At 43.6% G+C, this 22,478-nt stretch overlaps 3 protein-coding genes across 11 annotated transcripts; 1 reads left to right on the top strand and 2 right to left on the bottom strand.

Moving 5' to 3' along the window:
* Positions 1–936: 936 nt before the first annotated feature.
* Positions 937–6,145, top strand: nlrc3l1 (NLR family, CARD domain containing 3-like 1). 7 transcript variants are annotated; one of them, XM_028983837.1, is made up of 7 exons: positions 937–1,085; positions 1,702–1,865; positions 1,969–2,085; positions 2,581–2,670; positions 2,804–2,915; positions 3,005–3,245; positions 3,526–6,145. In XM_028983837.1, the coding sequence occupies exons 2-7, from the start codon at positions 1,723–1,725 to the stop codon at positions 5,106–5,108; spliced, it is 2,286 nt and encodes a 761-aa protein (XP_028839670.1). In that variant the 5' UTR covers positions 937–1,085; positions 1,702–1,722; the 3' UTR covers positions 5,109–6,145. The 7 variants fall into 7 exon arrangements, with proteins under 7 accessions (XP_028839670.1, XP_028839668.1, XP_028839664.1 ...); XM_028983835.1 differs by having other exon boundaries at positions 1,699–1,865; XM_028983831.1 differs by having other exon boundaries at positions 937–1,107.
* A 7,129-nt stretch (positions 6,146–13,274) lies between these two features.
* mrps12 (mitochondrial ribosomal protein S12) lies at positions 13,275–14,526 on the bottom strand. Of its 3 annotated transcripts, none has more exons than XM_028984482.1 (3): positions 14,401–14,526; positions 14,267–14,331; positions 13,275–13,710 (listed from the first exon to the last, which is right to left on the bottom strand). In XM_028984482.1, exons 2-3 carry the CDS (start codon positions 14,310–14,312, stop codon positions 13,328–13,330), a joined length of 429 nt encoding a protein of 142 aa, XP_028840315.1. In that variant the 5' UTR covers positions 14,313–14,331; positions 14,401–14,526; the 3' UTR covers positions 13,275–13,327. The 3 variants fall into 3 exon arrangements, with proteins under 3 accessions (XP_028840315.1, XP_028840316.1, XP_028840314.1); XM_028984483.1 differs by having other exon boundaries at positions 14,267–14,326; positions 14,401–14,516; XM_028984481.1 differs by having other exon boundaries at positions 14,267–14,502.
* A 2,223-nt stretch (positions 14,527–16,749) lies between these two features.
* Positions 16,750–21,099, bottom strand: npas4b (neuronal PAS domain protein 4b). The gene is made up of 8 exons (XM_028983950.1): positions 20,708–21,099; positions 20,332–20,498; positions 20,137–20,239; positions 19,732–20,023; positions 19,520–19,629; positions 19,154–19,286; positions 17,509–19,052; positions 16,750–17,387 (listed from the first exon to the last, which is right to left on the bottom strand). Exons 1-8 carry the CDS (start codon positions 20,880–20,882, stop codon positions 17,362–17,364), a joined length of 2,550 nt encoding a protein of 849 aa, XP_028839783.1. The 5' UTR covers positions 20,883–21,099; the 3' UTR covers positions 16,750–17,361.
* Between the last annotated feature and the right edge of the window lie 1,379 nt (positions 21,100–22,478).

The following is a 22,478-nucleotide window of genomic DNA, read 5'->3' as shown; positions in this document are numbered from 1 at the left end:
TAATTTACCTTATTAATTAAACTTGTCTGTCGCTTTAGCCACATTTTCTGCATTGCATACCAACACATATATTATTAAGAGATTTCATGTGGGTAATGGGATTGTCTCTTTACAAGACACTATGGACATAGTGCCACTTTGAATTAAAATCAAAATGCTGAAACGCAGTGTGTGAACAGAGTGTGTGACATTGTGTGTGTGTGTGTGTGTGTGTGTGTGTGTGTGTGTGTGTGTGTGTGTGTGTGTGTGTGTGTGTGAAGGAGAGGGGGTTGCCACAGCCCCCACTGCAACAGAACAAAGAGAAAAGGACGTCTGTGAGCCCAGCACTTCAGAACAAAAAAAGTGACCTTTTTCCCAGGACTGCCAACCTACACACAATACCACACCCAGCCAGGCAGCAGTCAACTATTTCTGGTGACAGATGATAACAAATGACAGATGATTCCTCCTTCTGTTGCTGGAGAAGGGAACAAGCAATAGTTAGGCAACCACATTTGCTGGAAGTTAGTCTGGCACATTTCATTACAGTTATTTCTGGTAGACTGGAAATTGTACCAGCATTCATTAAGTAAGTCAAACAGAGCAAGTTCATGGCAAAATATGCAGAACTGTTATTTAGTCTTAGTTGCTTTTTGATTGTCACCAGAAAAAAAAAAAAAAGTTTTTAATTCAGTTTATATATACATCTTCTTAAAATATATTTTTTAATATAGAGATCAGATTAAATCAGATGTGCACATGCAACAGTATGACTGTGTGCCACTGACGAAACGCGTATTAGTTTTTTAGTTGTTATTATTAATTATTTTTGATAAGAAGAAAAGCCAACGTGGAAATGCGGGCCGGGGTTTACAGCGCCCCCTGCCGGACGCCTCCTCGACCCTCCCGTCATAAAAAAGGTCGCTGTCGCTTTACGGCGCCGCGCATGCGCGTCCCCGGAAACGAAAGCAGGATCCAGGAAACACCGCGGGGAAAAGTGATCAGGTTCTGTAGACCTGGTCACAAATCGACCCTTTCTGCGAACGTGGCGTGGAAGAGTCCGCACGTATCAGAACTTACTCAGGAAACGAGAGGAACGCGAAGAAGTAAACCGCGTTCCGGCTACAGGTCCAGCCAGGTTTAATGTCCACACTTCCGGGGTTTTTATCATGTGTTTTATGCCTGGAAATAACACAACGTTCATAAACGTTGGGATTCCTGTAGGATTAAGACACGACTGGGCATGATTTGGGGATATTTAAATGTGCATTAAACGAATCTATTTAATACATATACAAATATAAATTATTACTAGATAATATGACTTGTGTTGACTGGGAGATTAAGTAAGAAATGGCTTTGTATGCCTTGTATTTGTGCGTGCCAAGTTATCCTACGGATATAGTAGAATTCAGACCTAGATTTAACCAATAAATGATCCGATGGGAGACATTTTCGTAAAGCTAAACCAGTAACAACGCATAATGATGCAATGTTCGCATTTGTGTTTAAATTAAAGTGAATGCGAAGAAACACACACAATATTTTACAACTGAGATGCAAAACAGAAGGAAATATAAAAGCTGGCCCCCCGTTGGTTGTTTAAACTCACAATCATTTGTGTATGAGGAACATACTATGGTTACAGGTAGCACGCAAAACGGTGTAGTGTTTACATGAGATATTTATTCATTTATGTTTTTACATTTACCTTCTCAGCAGACTTCTCTCACACCCGCCGCCATGGAAGACATGGAATTAGACGAGGACATACCGCTAGGGCATGGTGCTTCTGCATTTGGGAGTAACTCAGGCAATGAAGAGGATGATTTCATCCCCCTAAGACCTGTCCTGAATTTGTTACCGTATGGATCCATTCACATAGGGTAAGACATGTAGATATTGTGAACATGTTGCGCTATTCATTTCTTGTATACCAGTGTCTGTGTATAAGTTTATATACAAGTGTCTGTTGGGTTTTTTTGTCAGGCGTCACATCGAAAAGTGTGCCTCCCCAGCTCTTAGTTATAATTCCATGGGGAGTGATAATATGGAACTCGAGGACACAGATTCTGAATTTTTTGAGGAGCATTTGCCAAAAACAAGGTATTTATATTACCTGAAAACATTAATAGAAAATATTTCTGTGCATTTAACAAACCATAAAATACATATTGATATACTGGATCATCATCAATCAGATCAGGGTTTACAGACATTTTAGTGATGATCTAATGACTGGGTTGACAGAATCATAATTTCACCATGCTGGTGGAAATACGGTCCATTTCAGCTCTAGCAATCTTTATTGGGCATTCTTTAGATTCAGTGCAGAGGTCCTTTTTAGGGCCTGATCATTAAATTAGTTGTTAACCATTTGCACACAAGGAGCTATGCACTCCCAAATATCATTCATGTATGATATCTTAACATTGCACATGACAGCACATCACATGTAATTAAATGCATAGAAAAAAAGGCTAAAAGAATCATGGTCGGAATTGTCTTCGGGTGTAAAACATTATTTAATTGATTTGAAAATCTCCCCACACTAAATGTTTTTTTAGTTTTATTGAACATTAATTTTTCCTGCTTTCACAGAGTGCATCTGGACAGAGAGGACTCTATCTCTAGCCACTCCTCACTGAGCAGCAATGATGGAGAGGATGTTGTGAAGAAATCAGAACAAAAGTAATCTGTCTTCATCCCTCACCAGATGTTTGAGTTGCTGTTGTAGCTTCTAATGGGCAGAAAGTACATTGGAAATCTTTTTGAAATGTTGTATCTTAATCTTTTTTGCAACATCTCTCATTTTTGACTGAAGGGTTCATGAGAAGACCTCCAGAGCAGAATCAGACATTCCTCTGAAACCCGAGCTTCAGAAAGAACCAAATGAGAAGAGGCACCCAGCATTCACTATTGAGTTCACTTTTAAGGTGAACATCAGTTATTGAATCTCACTCATTATATTTTAGTAATGTTTACTCGTTTTTGTATAGAAAATCTTTTTTCCCCCTTATTTTAGCTGCTTCAGACCACATTACAAAAGTTGAAAACACATGACCTGAATTTCTTCAAGAAGATGCTATGGGAGCGATACCCTGAGTGCTTTAAAGAGCCATTGAACTGTCCAGAGATTCATGATCTAGTGGATAGGATCCTGAAATGTTGTGATTTTGAAGTGGCCTTGAAAGTCACCAAGGTGGTCTTAGGTCAGATGGGCATAAGACATCTGGTCGAGTACCTTGATGGAATCTGCAAAAGAAGTAAGACAGTGGTCTTTATATACTATATGCAATCCCTAGTTTTTTAATGTCATTATCTTCATCTCCCCTGTCATGCTGTACTAATTGATTGCTCTCTAAAAAGACATCATTAATACCTCAAAATCATTAATACCTCACAAAACATAATACTAGTGATAGTTGTTATTTTGAAATAAGAAAATTAAGTCATTATCCCAATAAAACATTGTTGTGTCACATTAAAGCTTTTGAGGGACACATTTCTCATGTTGGCCCTAAAGCATTTCTAATCTCGTTTCAGATGAGGTTCGCTATGACTTGAAGGAGATCCTTAAAAGAAAATACAGCACTATAAGTGAAAGATTTGGGCAGCAAGGAGAACAGGTTCCATTTGACTCTGTCTTCACCGAACCCTACATTACATCAGGCTTTCTAGCCACTATTAACAGTGAACATGAAGTCATACCGAAGTTTGAGGAATTAGTTGAAGATCGCAGAGCAAAGAACAAAGAAATCTCATACAATGACATCTTTGACCCAAAAGTACTTGAGGAGAAGTATATTACATCTGTCCTGATGAGAGGGGTGGCTGGTATAGGCAAGTCTGTCATTGTGCAGAAGTTTATTCTGGACTGGGTGGAAGGAAGGACCCATTCAGAGATCTTCTTCATCCTACCAATGCCCTTCTGTGAGCTTAGGCGGGTGGAAGACACAGCTATGACATTCCTCGACTTGGTCTATAAATTTCACCCAGTGATGAAGACCATTGATTGCCTGGATTTTGAGGACTGTCAGGTCTTGTTCATTCTTGATGGCTTGGAAGACTACGCTGACATGCTGGACTTTCGTAAAACAGAGTACTTGTCTGACGTGAGTTCAAAGAACAAAGTAGGGGTCTTGATGACAAACTTGATAAAAGGCAATATGCTCTACTCAGCTTATGTATGGATCACATCACGCCCCATTGTGGGGAATCAGGTGCCACCAGAGCGAGTTCACCAACTCATAGAGGTGAGGGGTTTCAAAGGAGAACAAAAGGAAACCTTCTTTAGAAAGAGACACACCAACACAGCATTTGCTGAGCAGATAATTAAGCATGTGAAAGCAAACAGAACACTTGACATCATGTGCCACATGCCCATATTCTGCAGCGTGGTCTCGACAGTTCTCCAGAGGGAATTCCAGAATCTTCCACCGGGGAAGGAGCTCTCAAATACACTGACAGGGTTGTACACATACCTTTTGATGGTGTACATCAGGATGTACTGTCAGTGGCAGCAGCAGAGTGGCAGAAAGACAGAGGAGGTTATACAGTTGGTCACCAAGCTGGGGAAGATGGCCTACCACATGTTGGAGAAAGGTGCATTTGAAATATCCAGAGAAAACTGGAAGGAGTACAACTTGGACAAGGAGGAAGTCATCGTTCGTGCTGGACTCTGCACTGAGTTTTTCAAAGAGAAGTTCATCATGTACCAGGAGAAGGTGCACTCCTTCATTCACCCCACTGTACAGGAGTATTTAGCTGCTCTGTATGTGTTCCTCAGCTTCAGGAACCAGAACAAGAATGTTGTGGAGACAAGGAGGCTCTCCATGGTAAAATCATACCTGGCACCCAGTTTGTCTGATTTGCACAAGAATGCTGTGGACAAGATGTTGCACTGCAAAAGTGGTCATTTTGACCTGTTCCTTCGCTTCCTCTTGGGCCTGTCGGTGGACTCCAACCAGCAGCTTCTGCGCAGCTTTATCACTGGGACAGGCAGCACTGGCAGCCTGAAAGAGACAATGCATTACATCAGGAAAAAGACCAAGGAAACCAGTTCCCCAGAGAGGGCAGAAAACCTAGTGAAGTGTCTGGCTGAGCTTTCGCCTGGCATTAAACCTTAGACACGATAATACTTCATCATCTTCTCATGCATCTTAGTTTGCCAGAACATGCTCCCAGGCTGCTGTGGTTTACAGAATTTCAAAAACTCCAGTGCTACTACATTTCTGATTTCTGTTAACATCTACAACTGCTACGAAGATAGATCGACCATCCCTATTCCAACAGTACAGGTGGACATTGTGTAGAGCATCACTTGGTGGCACAGTTAAGGATTAAAAGGGGGTTATAGCCTTGGCGGTAGCATGCAAATATGCAAATACAATTATATATCCTAGAATCACTTGCCTGAGACATTAGTATTTAAAGAATCCTCTTGACTTTTACTAAGTCCCAGTATAACTATTGCATTGCCTTATGTTGGTACATTTACTGGTTTAATGGGGCACTGCATACTTTTTGAACTGGTGGCCAGTGCTGTTAATATTGACCAAACAGCTGGCATTTTCATAGCAGCTGACATTTTGTTGGTTGAAAATTGCTCGAAACCCTATATACTTTTAAAAGTAATCCAAGGATTCTGTCACTTTATTCTGTGAGTTTAAATGAAATAATACATGTCTGACAAACAAACTTCTCCTCACACAATTTTCAAAATTTGCTGTAGGTGAAGAACGGCAGAGCTGAGGGTGAAGTCACACCTTAATGTTCTTCCATAGTCATTATATGACCTGTAGGAATAAATTATAGCCAAAAACAGATGGACTTTCTTTATATTGGCCATTGTTGACCTGTTTAATCAATGAAAGGGAAGGACTGCAGATGATTTTATTGTGTCTAATGACACCAACACTATGTATTGTTATGGTGCATAAACTGTGATCATTGCTAAGGAAATAGTCCCATTGACAGGATTTTTTTAGTTACAAAAAAAGGTCAGTTTCAGAGAAAATCTATAGATATTATTAATGACATCTCATTCCTTCACCAACATAGGGTTAGACAGGAAAAAATGTGAGTTTAAATCTATGTACATATTTTGTATGTTACACATTACAAAGTGCTGCAAAAAATATGTAAATAAAGCATATTTAATGAATTTCCTGAATGAACACAAACATTACACTGTAGCCATCATAAATATTTCATTCATCAGCTAAACACTCTTTAAGATAATTACATAAATGAAAACTCCACAATCTGGAAAAGTATTCACAGCGCATGCACATTTTGTTATGCTGTAGCCTTATTCCAAATTGGATTAAATTCATTCATTCCCTTAGAAATCTACACACAATGCTCCATAATACCAACATGAAAAACATTACTTGAGGTTTTGTAAATTGTATTAAAAATTAAAAAACTAAGAAAGCACATACTTTACACATCAATATTTTGTCGATGCATCTTTGGAAGCAATTACAGCCTCAAGTCTTTTTGAATAGGATGCCACAAGCCACCTATCCTTGGAAAGTTTTGTCGATTCATCTTTGCAGCACCTCTCAAGCCATAAGGTTGGATGGGAAGCACCAGTGCACCCATTTTAAAATCTCTCCAGAGATGTTCAATCGGATTCAAGTCTGGGCTCTGGCTGGGCCACTCAAGGACATTCTGAGTTGTCCTGATGCCACTTATTTGATATCTTGGCTGTGTGCTTAGGGTCGTTGTCCTGTTGAAAGAAGTTCAAGAGCCCTCTGGAGCAGGTTTTCATCCAGGAAATCTCTGTACATCTTTCCCTCTATCCTGACTAGTCTCCCAGTTTCTGCAGCTGAAAAACATCCCCTCAGCATGATGCTGCCACCACCGTGCTTCACTGAAGGGATGCTATTGGCCTGGTGATGAGAGGTGCCTTGTTTTTCACCAAAAAAGTTCAATCTTTTTCTCAGCAGACTAGAGAATTTTGTTGCTCTGAGAGTCTTTCAGGTGCCTTTTGGCAAAATCCAGGCCTGGCACTTCACTTTCACCATCAGGCTCTTGGTCACCTCCCTGACTAAGGTCCTTCTCCCCTGATCATTTAGTTTAGGCCGGCCAGGTCTAGGAAGAGTCCTGGTGGTTTTGAACTTCTTCCACTTATGGATGATGGCCACTGTGGTCATTGGGACCTTCAAAAGAAGCAGAATTTTTTCTTTAACCTTGCCCAGATTTGTGCCTCAAAGCAGTTCCTGTGGGACCTTATATAGTGCCTTTCCAAATCATGTCCAATCAACTTTTTTCATAGTTGGACTTAAGCTACAGAAACAAATCAAGGATGATCAGGGGAAACAAGAGGAACCTGAGCTCAATTTTGAGCTTCGTGGCAAAGGCTGTGAATACTTATGTACATGTGCTTTGGCATTTTTTTATTTTTTATACATTTACCGAAACCTCAAGTAAACTTTTTTACATTGTCATTATGGAGTGTTGTGTGTAGAATTCTGAGGAACAAAATGAATTTAATCCATCTTGGAATAAGGCTGTAACGTAACAAAATGTGTAAAAAGTATCAAATGCATTGCAAACTAAAAAAAACATTTGTCATTGTTGCAACTTATTAATTGCATTGTTGCCATTAGTAAAATGGTTTATAAACATTGTTAAAATGAGGCATATCGATTTCTTTAGGCTTCAAGTCAATTCAGATAAGAACATTCAAGCGTAATTAGACATGGTAAAAAAAAATATATTTCATCCAGTTTGAACATTGCTACTGGCAAGTGTGTTGATCTGCAGGGTGTAGTGCGTGTGGTGCACCCTTTACGAATTCATAAGCAATGCAACTCTTGAATAAACTGTGCACCGTGGGCAGTCAGGGTGCACACCTCACCTAACAAATGAGCACACATGATGTGAAATGTGAAAGCCTTGCAGATGAGCTTAACAGCTTCTACTGCAAGTTTGAGATCAACAGATTTACGGCCCTCACCCACCCCAGAGACAAGTGCGTTCTATGGAGACCTTTTAACCCTGGGTACGACCATCTCCCAGGACCTGAAGTGTGAGACAAACATCTCTTCCATCTCTACACTGCAGTCACTGAGTCTGTCCTGTCCTCCATCACAGTCTGGTATGGAGGAGCAACCAAACAGCACAGCACAGGAACAGACGATACGGACAGTCTCTCCCTCGTTGCTGCGATCTCCAGATCCTGCAGGTTCACTCTCTAAAACATTCGCAAGATTAGGCCTTTTCTTTCACAACAGGCTACGCAGCTCCTCGTCCAGGCAATGGTCATCTCTGAACTCAACTATTGTAACTCTGGTTAGCTACACTCCTGCACTGCAAACGAAATCAGACTAAAAATTCCCTCTTCATGGGGTCTCTGATCCCAATCAACTCTGTTCTCCTTTGTTGTCCCTGGCTGGTGGAACAACTTGCCCTGCTCCATTCGACTAGCCGAGACTACTACCACCTTTAAGAAGCAGTTGAAAACCCACTTGTTTTAAAAGTATTTCAGACAAATCTAACACACGCACATGCACACACTCACTAAAGAGATAAAAAAAAATAACATTCTTCTTGCACTTAACAAATCCCGAGCATGTTCTATTCTTGACAAGTTAGGCCTTATCAGGGCTCTTAGTTTTGTAACTCAAACTCTATGGAAACTGAATGAGAATTGCTGGTGTCTTCCTCTTGTAAGTAGCTATGGATAAAAGCATCTGCCAAGTACAGTAAAGTAAAGTAAAGAGTAACACCATCCACATTTTTGGCACATTTGAACATTATAAGTTACTTTCCCTGAGTTGTACTGAGTTGTAACTGAGTTGTTACTTTTTAAAATAAGTAGTTAGTAACTATAATTGATTAAGAAGGAAGATGCCCAACACTGGTAAAATATAGTATTTTTGTCATTTGAAAATATGAAGGAAGAATAAACTTACATTACCTTAATCTGTCATCCTAATGCCAACCAATTACATTAGACATCAGTTGAAGTCAACAGGTAATATACCTCCTGGAAAGCTTCCTAAGCAAAGCAATAATGTATGAGCGGATTTGTGCAGTATAGCCTATACGGCAGATGGGTAAATGTCTTTAAGCACAACTTAGGTTTCAAACAAGTCTTGACAAAAAACGTATTCGAGCCTGCATCTAATTATTATGTAATTACATAGACATCTCACAGAAAGCGTTTTAAAGTAGTAAAGTAAGAACGTAAGAACAAAGGCAGTTTCGAAATCCTAATCAAACGCACATAAGAATACTATTTTGCATTTGAAATGAGTATTTAAAACACATGTATCAGAACTATGGCCAGTCCCACAGCTTATTGTGCCAAGAACACATAAAATGGTAATTTGAAGCCCTGAGCAGGATAGTATTATTATTAATGTAAGAAAATGTTCCCTTCCAACATCACAGATAGGGACCAATCCTGCTTCCTGAATAACACATATCATCCTTAAATTGTAAAAACGCACACACATAATCACTCCTATGAATCTACTGTCACTGCCATTGTGCCCCACGGCTGCACATTTGACTCTGACGCTTCTCCAGGGTGAACCATAGCCAGAATGCAAGTCATTAAAAGAGCTTCAGCTAAATTAATGTAGATTTCAGAACTCACACTGCATAATTTGTGTACAAAAAAATCCATGTTAAATGAGAAGAGCATTTCCACTGGAAGATCTGGATGTGGGTCTTTTGTCCCTGATAGAATGTCATGCATCTCAAGAGGAGGGGAAAAAGACATTGATTATGTGTAATTTGTGTAACATACTGGTAAAGCTGTTCATGGCGCTCCAGGACTACCTGTCTGTGTTTAAGAATAAGAGGATGTGTGTGTTTTTCTGTGAAAATTGAAATATCGTGTATTATTATTATTATGGTTTGAGGAAGTGGCTATTGCATGTCTGGCTCATATTTTGACTCAGCTGACTATTTTTGGTTTGTTTTCTGTCATGTCTTGAAAGTGGTATGCTGGGCAATTCATCGCACCCTCACTCTACATAAAACATGGTAAGACCATGACTAAACATACACTACTACCCTAGATGACCATATTACGTCTTTTTTTCCAGTGTGATCAGAGGAAGGTTCCCAAGGGAAGAAGATACACTAAACAAAAATACTTTTCACGTCTAAAAAAGCATGCGCAATAAATGTAAATCAAAACATTAGAAAGTATTCCTCCATTTGTCCATCCAGGTCAGAGCCACAGGGAGATTGGAAACTATCCAAGTCACTGATCAGTAAGTAAGGAAAACCTTACATTAAACCTAAATGTTTTAGGTTGTAATTTTCACTCCTCATTTCAGTGAAAACTGTAATGTGAACAAGGACCAACCTAAACCTGCATCAGCATTTCATGAAATATGCGACTTAGTGAAAATGAAGTGATTGTGAAACACTGCAGCACAGCACACGGTGACACAAGGAATGTGTCTGCTTTTAACCATCACTCTTAGTGAGCAGTGGGCAGCCATGTGTGGAGACTTTGCTCAGTGGAATCTTGGCATTTGATTACCTAAAACCTCTTACCCGATCCTCGCTCTTGCATTAAGGTCAACAGCACTGGGCGGTGTGGGAGACTCTCCGTCAGGCATGGGGATTCTGCAGAGGGCTGGTGCCGGTGCCTTTGCCAGTTGAGTCTACACTGGAGATTAAGTGTCTAATATCTGGTTTTAGTTCTTTGTTTTCGGATATACCATCTTGTACTCATTTAATTGAACTTGACATCAGGCAGCGCTTTTATCAGTTGTTTCCAGAAAAGCAGCGACATCTAGATACAGAGGCGGGAAATGTATTCGAAATTAGGTTTACAAAGCCTTTACATTTTAGCTGGGCCTCACTCTGTATTTTAGTTGGGAAGCCTGATGGTACATTTAGGTTTTGTGCTGATTACAGGAAACTGAATCATGTTACAAAAAAAAACATTTCCCTTTCCCAGCGTGGAGGGTTGTGTGGATCGAGTGGGGACAGCCCGGTTGGTCAGTAAATTAGATTTATTGAAAGGTTATTATCAGGTCCTCCAGGTGTCAGCTTTCATAACATCCACTGTACTGTATTCTTATTCGCGGATGGGTTTTGGGCTACGAAACGCCCCAGCCACATTTCAGCGCTTAATGAACCAGATTCTTTTGGGTCTGGGTGGATGTGCTTAATCTGGCAAAGTGTGAATTTGCACAAGTGACGGTGGCGTATTTGGGTAAAGTGGTAGGGCAAGGACAAGTGAAACCAGTCCATGCTAAGGTTGTAGCCATCAACAACTACCCTGTTCCTACCCTGAAAGTAGAGCTCCGGCATTTCCTTGGAATGGTGGGGTATTATGTGACTTGTTGTCCCAATTTTTCCCCCGTGGTTGCACCTTAAACTCGTTGTTAACTTCTGGCCCAGTGCTGATGGCTCCACGTCTAAATCGCCCGTTAACAACACGTGGATGCATGTCATGTTGGGGCAGGGGTGGTACTTGATCAGATGAATTAATGATCAGTTGAACTATTAAACATTTGAGAAGGAAGCACTGGCCATTATTTTGGGGCTGCAACATTTTGATGTGTATTTGGGTGGTGGAACTGTTTTTGTGACTGTCTATTCCGATCACATGATGCTAACTTTCCTGCAGTCATTGAAGAGTCCTAGTCAGCTTCTAATGTGCAATTTGTTGTTTTTGCAACAATCCAATTTGCAGGTTCAGCATGTATGGGGGGGGGGGGGGGTGGGGGGGGGGGGGGGGGGGGGGGGGGGCGGGGGGGGGGGGGGGGGGGGGGGGGGGGGGGGGGGGGGGGGGGTTTTGGGATAACGTTACGCTAATGTCCCCTGTTGGATCGAAATGCATGTCTTGTCCCTGAAGCACTACTATTATTAACTTTTCATCTTTTACTAACTTTTGTTATCTTTAAATAAATCTTGTTTTTCTTTATTGTGTCCATTCACGTGTGGTCTCCCCTTCATGTTACTCTGCCATGAGGCCCAGGCAGTTGGTAACAACCTGTTACCATGATGCTTTGACCACTTGGCTCTTATTTTAGTGCGATACCTGTTGTAGGCTGCAGGCTACAGTTCAGGAAATTACTGGTTGCAGCAGAAATGGAGGCTCAGCAACTTAAACCCAAAGAGCCTGTTAAAAACACAGGGCTGTGTGCTGAGCCCCCTCCTGAACAGTTCCTACCCCCACAACTGCAGTCCTGGCCACAACAACAATCTCATCGTCAAGTTTGCTGACAACGCCACAGTGGTGTCTCATCTCCCCTCATCTCTCCCAACTGGCTCTAAACACCAAAAAACGAAGGGGATCATTGACTGGCATCTCTTGGACATACAGCATCACAGCAGTCATCAAGAAGGCTCAGCAGTGGCTACACTTCCTGAGGGTCCTCAGGACACACAACCTGCTAATGACTACTGCTTATCCATTGAGTGCCTGCTGACAGGCTGTACATAGGCAGGGAGGCTACAGCGAGTAGTAAAGGAAGCACAGAAGGTCATTGGCAGCCCTCTGCCCTCCATGACAGACACTAATGGTGTTTGTGCAGCTCACAGAGCGCATGGACTCGAGCGGAGAGAGAGAGACAGAGAGCAACAGGGGCAGTGGTGGCCAAATCCTGAACCGCCAAGGTGCCACTGAGCAAGGGACCGTCCCCACACACTGCTCCTTTCATGGCTACCCATTGCTCACTAAGAGTCCACAAAAGTCATGACCACTCTTAACTCACACATGCACTGAATTCAGTGTCTGAGCCACGAACTCCTGGACTTTCTTCTATCCTGAAGTTGTAAAATATTAATATTTATTATCATTGAATACTGTGAAATTACATTATTCTCGCTGTCCGTCCACTACTCAGTACTCGTTCATAATTATTCTGAATAGCTCGATATCAATATGCAATAATCGAAAGTGCAACCCCCACACACTGTCTGTAAACCTACTCAGTTATTTATTCTTCCCATATGTATATAGCACAGTCACTTTGTAATTCCTGATACCTTATTGTATATTCTATATTTTTCATGTTGTTATCTACTTTCATGCCTGCACTAAAGGAGTTGCTTTAAGGCTCATTGTACATAGTGACGATAAAGGCATTCTATTCTGAAAAATAAAGAGTCTAGTGCTGTCACTGTAAAACAGCATTTCCTTTTCTCATGTTTATGTTCTACAATAAGTGCACTAAAATGTGACATTTACACTGGAGTAGCTGTAAAATGTAGTAATTTCAATGTGTGAGGAAAAGCTTGCATCCCTGATTGGGAAATTCTATGTAGTTGTGTGTGCAATCAAGGATAAATAAATAAATAAAAACCCATGTAAATATAGGACATTTATTACAATTATTGCTAATAATTTCAGCCGCCATCACTGCTTTTTCTTCACCACATGGGCGCAGTCATATTTCCCTCGGACCACCGTGAGCTTCACCCCAGGCAGATCCTGGGTCCTGCCTCCCTGTATCAGCACCACATTGTGCTCCTGGAGGTTGTGTCCTTCACCTGGGATAAATGCCACAGCCTCTTTGCCGTTGGACAGACGAACACGTGCACATTTCCGGTTTGCAGAATTAGGTTTCTTGGGTTTCCGGATCATTGTTTTCAGAACCACCGCTTTGAGCTGAGGACGCCCAAATGTGGCGCTCACTTTAGGGGGTGAAGGGGCAGGTTTCCCTTTCCGATGCATCTGATTAAGTGTGGCCATGGTCCTGGAAAGTATAGGTGCTGTCCAAGGGGACACAGTCTGTGAAACTACAAAACAAACCAAAACCAGAATCAGTGTACGCTAGCATGTATTACATGCTTGCCATGAAGAAAGTATTTATAGCAAAATTTCACTCATAACAAGAATTTTTGTCCTGACTTTTTGTCTCTGACTGAGACAAAAAAAAAACCTTTTTTGCAAGACATTTCATGTTTAAATAACGCCCATGACATCAATTCCCAATTCTAGCAGGCTAGTCCCTTAGTGTTACCATAATTTTCTTCTTACTAGGAAACATCCCACTGATTCATTGGATCAGAGTTTTCCTGTACAAGTGTACAGCCTAATTTATCCGCTGTCAGAAATATTAGCGGACCAATCCATCTGTAGTAAGTCTATTATTATATATAAATACATATGTCATTGGTCCACTTTTCAGGTGCTTAAATGATTAGCAAAATATTATAATAAGCCAACAGATTGTCATTTCAGTAAGAGAAACTACGTTCAACTTAAATTCGTAAATTCGTAGGTAAATTCGTCAGGTAATTTCTTAACTAAAGTAAGAATTATGTGTATTTCGATTAATGACCGGACACTCACCCTGCAGCAAGGACTTGACGGCCCTCAGGCTCCCCACGAACGCCATGGCTGGGACCCCCACTGGGCTGCGGAACATGTGCACGATCAGCGGCGGGGTAACCTCGCGTCCAGGCAACACATTTCAGTCCTCTTACCTTCTCTTGCTCCTTCACAAAGAGCGAACTAGCGGCTTTACATTCGGATATCGATTCCACCATTAATAATTTAGAGCGCCGCCCTCTGCCACGCTTGTGACGTCACGCCGGAAGTAGTTCGCACACTCTCCCCCGGAAGCGAGCGGAGTCGCGGCCCGCTGCTGCCACCGCGCGGCTCGGGTCAACTTTCTTCTCACGTTTTTGAAGAAGCTCTGATAAAATACGGCGTTTTCTTTTCCACGCCGATTATTCCGTGCCTCTGTTATTAATTTGCTGTCCTCGTGGTTCTGGTTTGTATTTACATTTCCCCCTCATCCCTCCCTTACTATAGTTAGTCTTGTGACTCGTGACTGAACAAATCCCACCTTCATCTGTCTAGTCACGTCTCGTTAGCCTCTTGATGGCAGCACTGGTCTTTAGGATTATTAATCTCACTGGTCTTTTTTACATTTCACAGGCATCTTTATGTAAAACTCTGAACGAGTTTCTAAATGGCTCTCGTAGCTGGAAATATCTGTATATGATTGAATATCTGCGTACATCTAGAACTTCAGCGGCAGCAATTAGTCTCGAGTTCCAGTGGAAGGATGCGGCCTTTGTTAACCGAAGTCTGTCACATTAAAATCGTCACTGATTATTAGAAAACACTTTTCACGGTTACACTGATTGAAGAAGCAATAAAACAGGCCACTTGCACAGCTAATATCTTTCCATATTCCACCACACCGTTCAACTCAAGAACTGGGTGATAATGAGTACAGAAGTTGTGTGAAAATGAATGAAAGCACAACAATGTGTGGGACGAGTGCCCTCCAGGACCAGGCTAGTGACCCCTGATCTACAGCATCAGCAGATTTGGCTTTGACTTTATTATTATTTCAAACTTTGTCAATGATTATTTAGTATTATAATTTTTTTTTTCTATTCAATCCTTGTTCGTGTTTAAAAATCAAGGAATGTGGGTGGTAGTAGCCTAGAGGGTAACACACTTGCCTATGAACAAGAAGACCCAGGTTCAAATGCCACTTACTACCCTTGTGTCCCGGAGCAAGACACTTATACCTAAATTGCTCCAGGGGGGACTGTCCCTGCAACCACTGATTGTAAATCGCTCTGGATTAGGGCGTCTGATAAATGCTGTAGATGAATAGTCTAAATGTCTAAAGTTTTGAACTGTAGTGTATGTTGGTTGTATTCAACAAGCTTAATTTATAGTTGCAATTTATTAAAACATTCCAATCCAAGTATCCTTTCCGAATCTGAAACGAGACCAAACTTAAAAGGATTCTAAGTATGAACAAAAGGGACACAAAGTACTAGAACTTTTAAAGTTCAGAGAACAAGTGCAGGAAGTGTATGTGTGTGGATGTGAATTTGTGATGCTGTTTTATGACCCACCCATGGAGGAGTGATTCATTTGTATATCAAGGACAGATGGCGTGTGCGCAAGAGACCGAGTGAACAAAGTAGGGGTTAGAGAGGGAGAGAGCAGCAGCGAAGGAGTGAAGAATGGAGGAAAGGATGAGTATGGTGCGAGGTGAGTCATGGGGAGAGAACACAGATGAATGAGAGTGTATGAACGACAGAGCACATGTGTGAAAGGGGATGAGATGAAAGGATGTTCAGCTAGTTGGATGAATGGAGGAGGTCTCAGCATCTCTAGGCCCCCTCATGTACCTTCCAGCCCATTTTGCCGGCCTTGCTTTCTTTTCATGCTGGTCTATTTTTACTCCTCTTCATCCCTGGCAGAATACAGTCATCGGAAGGATGTGGAAAGGAGTTAGAGAGACAGAAGGAGAGAGATAGTATGAATTGAAACAAGTTTTTTTTTATGTATTTGCAATTTTAGAAATTGGTGTGAATGGAGATGACTCTCATTACTGATTTGAACATCTCAGGCAATGAATAATCAAATTTAACATGAACATTGATCAGGATGTTCAGGTTCATCACAGAAAGAGAAGAATGTGTTTAGACACCGGAAGGAAGCATAGAAGAGGTAGAGGGATGGCAGGAAATACCATTTTTGGACATATTATGCACAGAACACTGCCAAAATTGTCGGTAAAATGAGAAAGTGTGGGCTTGTGTGTGTGTGTTTCTAGCAGAGAGTGGGAAGCTGATTGTGCTGATTGAGTCAAGTATGTGTCTATGTGCTTTGTCTGTGTGTATCTGAGTGTGTGCATGTTTGTGCGTCAGGCATAAGAGCTGTCATCATTTGCGTCAGTTCCCAACTCTCTCAGCTTTATGAAACCATGGAGACACAAGAAAATGGAATGAATGGGGTGAGAGGGCGGATGTGAGAAAAATAATAAAGGACTGACTCTACACAGACCCAGCACGACGTTAATACTCCTTACGTGTGCTTTAATAAGGATACATTACACTCATAAGCAGAAGTCTCATAAGAGCTTTAACATCAATCAAAACATCCACAAGAATGATAATAGAAATAAAATAAAATAAATACAATCACATGAGGCTGTTAGAAATACACAATAATTATTCAGCCACTCTGGGCAATAATCATGTCATAGGACAGAAAATGGCACAGGCGGGTACAGCAAGTTCTTTAAATAGGAAATACCAAAAACGTAGGAATGATCCTTTACTTAGGCGTAGACAACTCTACGTTGGTGATTTGAAACACTGCGGGTCCAGTCCGTCCCCTCAGTCTTGTTTAAGTGCATCCATCGGGTATTCTTCACACAAGTGAATACAAACACGGCACTTCAAAATAACTGTCAGCACGTCTTTTTTTAAAAAAGTGACAGTAAATTTAGTTCAGTGCACAAAAAAAAAAGTTTATACATTTGTATTATTTATATTAACTGTGCATGTGATAGAAATATACTCTTTTGTTGTCTGTACATTGGTTTTACGCATCACAATCTTTAAGAACAGTAGCTCCACAAATCATGGCAATATGCCATACTTAATTAATTAAGTCACAGACTTATTTCAGAACGTATGATCACTGGTCCCATCTGAAAAGAGAGAGAGAAGGGTTTAGTGATTAGTACTTTTTGAACATAAGTATGTCTGTATATATTTATATTTTTATCTGGTGCTATTTAAAAATTACAAAAACTAAAGAGTCATGCGTACCTTGATAGAATCTCCGGGGAGAATTCTGATGTGGGAGTTGATACAACTCAGGATGTTGCCCCACAGTGGGGGCGAGCGGGGCACTAGCCCCAAACATGGGTTCCATGGCATCCAGCTCCTCCAAAAGGGACTGGGCACAGGACAGGCCAGGGGCGGTGGCCGGAGGTTCCAGTTCAGGCAAGGCGGCGATCACGGAGGACGTTGTCACCTCCATCGCGCCCTGGGTATGAGCCTCACCATCGCCTGGCAACTCCGAGCCCGGGATCGAACCCTCAGCCGCTCGATTGTATTGCGTCGTCTGGACGCTACTGAACTGGCATACGCCAGTCGCGGTCTCACCCCCCTGACAGATAAAGGGGGGGCACCAGCTCACAGGAGTATTAGGGGAGCACTGAGGGGAGGGAAGGGAGGATGAAGACGTAGAAGAGCATGTGGTCACGTGTGGGGGAAAGGGGGAAGGAGGTTCTACTAACACGCTCTCTTCAAACAGAGAGACGTCTTCTGGCACAGTGGACAAGTCTGCACCATCCCAAGGCGCTTGATTGTGACTTAAGGAGCAGGAAGCGCTGGACGATGCAGCACTGGAGAGGCTGGGGCCAGTGTTGTGGCAGAAGCCTTCAGCTAAAGTGCTGAGATACTCAGCCAGTAATGAGATCTCCAGCCTTTCAATCTGCTTCTCTCTCCCAACCTGGGAGAACAATGTCGGGAAGGCCCCTTTGGTCGGAGACGCCTCCGGGGTGAGGAGGCCTTCGAGGGCACCACTGAAAGGTTCATGGGGCACATCTACGTAAAGGGGCCCTGTGATCTCTGGCAGAGCCGTGGTGGAGCAGTCACCGCTGTTGTTCATACCTTTGAGCGGTGGCAGTTTTTCATAGCGGGGCGTGCGTTGCAGCTCTCTGGGGACAATCAGGCCAGGGGCGTCATTTGTGAGGCCCTGTGGCTCCTTGGCTGAGGAAGGCAATCTCAGTGCCATCTGTGAAGTGACACCAGCAGAGGTACAACTTAAGATGTACTGCTCGTCGGCAAAAATAAAGCGGCCCCCTCCAAATTGGGGGGTGTAGGGGGGCGTGCAAACCAACTCCCCCCTCTGACTGGGGGTTGGCATTGTGGCGGGGCGCTGAAGTGGCGTGGGCATAGGGGGAGCTTTGAGATCTGACTGAGCTACAGTCATCTGGGAGGTGGAGGGGAACTTGGCCCCTCTCTGCCATCGCTGCTGCTGCTGTGTGAAGACACCCTCTTCCACGGTGTTGGGAGTCCCTTGCTGTTGGGAGTCACTGCCCAAGGTTAGCAGCAAGGAATGGCCGGCAGCGGGAGCGCCGCCAAACTCCTCGGATGAGCTGCGACTGGAGGTGGCCACGCTGAAGTCGAAGGATTGGGCGGAGAGGCCGCTGCTGCTGGGCGTGAACACCTGGTCTGGACTGGGCAGAAAGTCAGAAGATGCCGTGCCCAGAACATCTGGGTAGGGGCCACCAGCGCCAACATACAAGGCTAACTGGGTCTGCTCTGAAGACAGCTGCTGACGCACTGACCACGCCTCAGACTCACTGGAGGACAAAAATGAGAAGCGAGAGTGTTAGGAGTTGCGGCCTCACCCCCCCTGAGACAAGAGGATGATTAATATTAGCGTTCCACATATCTGTAGTACCTGATGACGTAGTTGAGGCTGCTGATTGGATGCTCTCCTCCGTTCTCCAGCTGCAGCACCATATAGAGCCAAACCCACGACTGGTCACTTGCCTCTACCTGGACCACCATCTCGACCTGCCTCTCCCCACCCACTGTGAAGCAAAACACACACACAAAAAAAGGAAGCTGTAAATACCTCAAGAGCCTCTTGCCAAGTAAACAGTCATTCTTGTTTTGGATAATGGCATTTATGACATGTGTCTGATCAAATCAGGGTTCAGCCCGAGGTGCGTGCGCTTTGTCTTAGTGGGTCTTAGCAGAGGGACCGTTGCTGGGCAACAGCGTGCGTCCTAGTAAATGTGCGTGTGTGCCAGACTCTACTCACGCAGGTTGCTGTGCTGCGCGGAGGCATGGGCAAGATCCCGGGGGTGCAGGATGCTGTACCAGGAGCGGGACCGCAGGGCGTCCAGATCATATCCCAAATACACCTGCATGCTGCCGACCAATAGAAACACGTCCGTTTTACCCGTTTATTACTACACATCCACTGTATATGTGTGTTAAATGATGAATGCACCCTCTCTCTCTCTCTCTCACCTGTCCTGCGCCTCCTGTAACCTCATGTCCCGCGCATGGCGGGACTGAAAGGACGCCAGGAAGAAGGAATTGTCGGGAGGGGGCGTGAGAATCGGGTTCCTGGTCGTGGCGGGGTAGGGCGCTTGCGGCTCCAGGGGGGAGCACGAGCACACCCAGACCGGGTTGGCGGCCCAGTACGACGAGGCGGGACACGGGGGGGACAGGCATCGCGCGCGCACGAGCGTCAGCCTGGTCCCCGCGCCCTGGCGGCGGACGAACTTGGACGTGTTGAAGCGACAGCGGAAAAGGCGGTCTGCCAAGAAACGACAATGCAATTAAAAAATGTCACATTCTACTACAAACGTGCTTACATATTTTACAGAATCCTGTTAAGTGTCTTGATAAGTTTTTTTTTTTTTTTTTTACCTTTTTCGGGGCTCGTCGTTGGTTGAAGGTTGCTTCTCATGATGAAGTGGTCGTTTGGCTCAATAATGTCATACACACTGTCGCTCTGTGCCACGAGATCGACCTGAGAAACGACATCAATAAAGTATTTACTTGTGTTCGTTCACACTTAATGGATTTTCCTTTTTGTCTGTGACTTGAGCGCAGAAGCTTTACCATCGAATGGCCGAGGTGCTCTGCCACGTTGTCGGACAGGTAGAGGAGTTTCCCCTCGCTGGAGAGCACCAGCAGGAAGCCGGGCAGCGTGTGCATCAGCTCGGACAGCTCTGGCAGGGACAGCAGACCCCCGCCCTCCTCCTGGCCGCCGGCGGCAACGGGGAGCTCTGGTGGAGATGAAATCAAGTTCAATTCAATTCAATTCAATTAAATGGGCATTTCATGGTCGCGATCGAACTGAAACAAGCGAACTGGACTGCGAACTCCTTTGAACACACCGGGCAGACTTTGCGAAAGTTTCAGCACCGCGGACAGCGATCAGCACCGCGGACAACTACACACACACGACCCCCGATCCACCCGAGCCTCCGTTTACCTTGCGAGAAGAAGACGGACTTTCTTGTGTACATGCAGGCGAGCGACATAATGTGGAGGTAGGACAGGCGCGCTTTGTCGTCGTCGTCGACGGGCAAAAGCTCCTTCAGGTTACGGATCTCGGCGTTAATTTGGTCTCTGCGAGCCTTCGAAGCCCCCTTCGTAGACCGGTACATTTCTCAAGTAGCGAAGGACTGAGTCTGTGTGAGTTTTTTTTTTTTTTTTTTAAACGCTAAAAGTCGGTCCGGGATGAAGTCGCACTTTAACTGGTCGTCATCGAGAACCGTCCATCCTAGCCTTCGACGGGTCTGAGGTTATACAACTTTGCATGGAGTTTGGTGTATTTCTCTGTGTGGTGTGCCTATCACGGGTGGATCAGTTCCCCGCCTCTGGGCGTCTGGAGAGTGGTTGGAACGATGCGCTCTGGCGCTTTATATAAGGATGCAGTGGCGGGCCGGGGGCGGAGACGGGGGGGGGTACCGGTTACATCTGAATAGTAGGTATAACTGTCACCCCACCCCACCCCATCCTTAAAACATCCCACCACCCTCTCTCCGGCCGCGCCAGTGACGTCAGTTTGAGATGGGGAACCTCGTGAGCGCACAGAGCCAGATTTGGGTAAGTGGCCGCTGGAGGCGTTGCGCATGCGCCGTGAGGTGGGAGCGGAGGAAAGGTGAGGCGCGCTTCCACACATACAAACACTGCGGCTGAAAACTCGTCATTTATAATCAGTTTATTCTTGGAAATAGATTAACGCGTATGCATTCTGGATGCAGAAAGCAGAATTGTCTAAATATAATATAATACAAATTTCGAAAGAAATCCCGATCCTAGAGCGTCAGCTTAACGCGTTGCGCTGCTGTGGTGAGTGAGCGGCGGGCTGGACGGGAGACGGTAGTAAATTGACGCGGGTTGTAAGTAAAAGCAGGTCCTCCGTGGGAGTTGCGTGACCGCTGGTGGACGGCAGGTAGGTAGGAGGAAGGCTCTCACGACTTCGAACGCCGACTTCGGAATAAAAATAGAATGTAAACAGTATGGGTTATGAGATGATAAATGACTACTTGAGCTCATGTTCACGATGCTGAATCCGACATCCGGGTATTTCTCGAAAAATAGAATAATTTTATTAATTAGCAGATCATCAAATAACATAACTCTCATTTTAAGTTTGTCCCATTGACCAATAATAAAACATATTTTTTTAAGTTGTTGTGTGTGTGTTTTTTTTACTATATATATATAATTATAATTATTTACCACCAAAACATCCATGACCCATTGAGTAGTGGTTTCTGCCACAGAACTGCATTTCATGTGCTATTTGGACATGGGACTGCAGGGTTACGCTCATTGGCCTGCAGCTTTGCAGCCCTATATGGAAACAAACACCTTTCTGTTGGAACCAACATTAACTCTTTCTTCTGTTCTTCTGGAACACCTTACATTGGGGGTTTCAGATCTGTCAGAAATGGACTCTGGTAATTGGGATTGTGGGATTATGTGCTGGTATTCCATATTATGCAGATACTGGAATGATGTGGATCAAGAATCTGATCTAATCATTTTGACAGGAGTGGGTCATCCAGGTGGGGTAGAGCTGTCAATCATTGCTAGAGGCTCCTCCCACTGAAAAAAAAAAAATACATCAGGCCTGCACTGTCATGTTGGTTGGATGCACGTTGCACCAGACGCTGCAGCATATGGATGTTAGAAAAGAAGATGTGAGTGGCCTTGAGAATGACTTAATTCCTATTGTAAAAGTTTACTTATGT

Source organism: Denticeps clupeoides, chromosome 6 (assembly GCF_900700375.1).
Source record: "Denticeps clupeoides chromosome 6, fDenClu1.1, whole genome shotgun sequence".
In the NCBI taxonomy this organism is placed as follows: Eukaryota; Metazoa; Chordata; class Actinopteri; order Clupeiformes; family Denticipitidae; genus Denticeps; species Denticeps clupeoides.
This window is presented reverse-complemented; position numbering and strand designations above follow the sequence as displayed.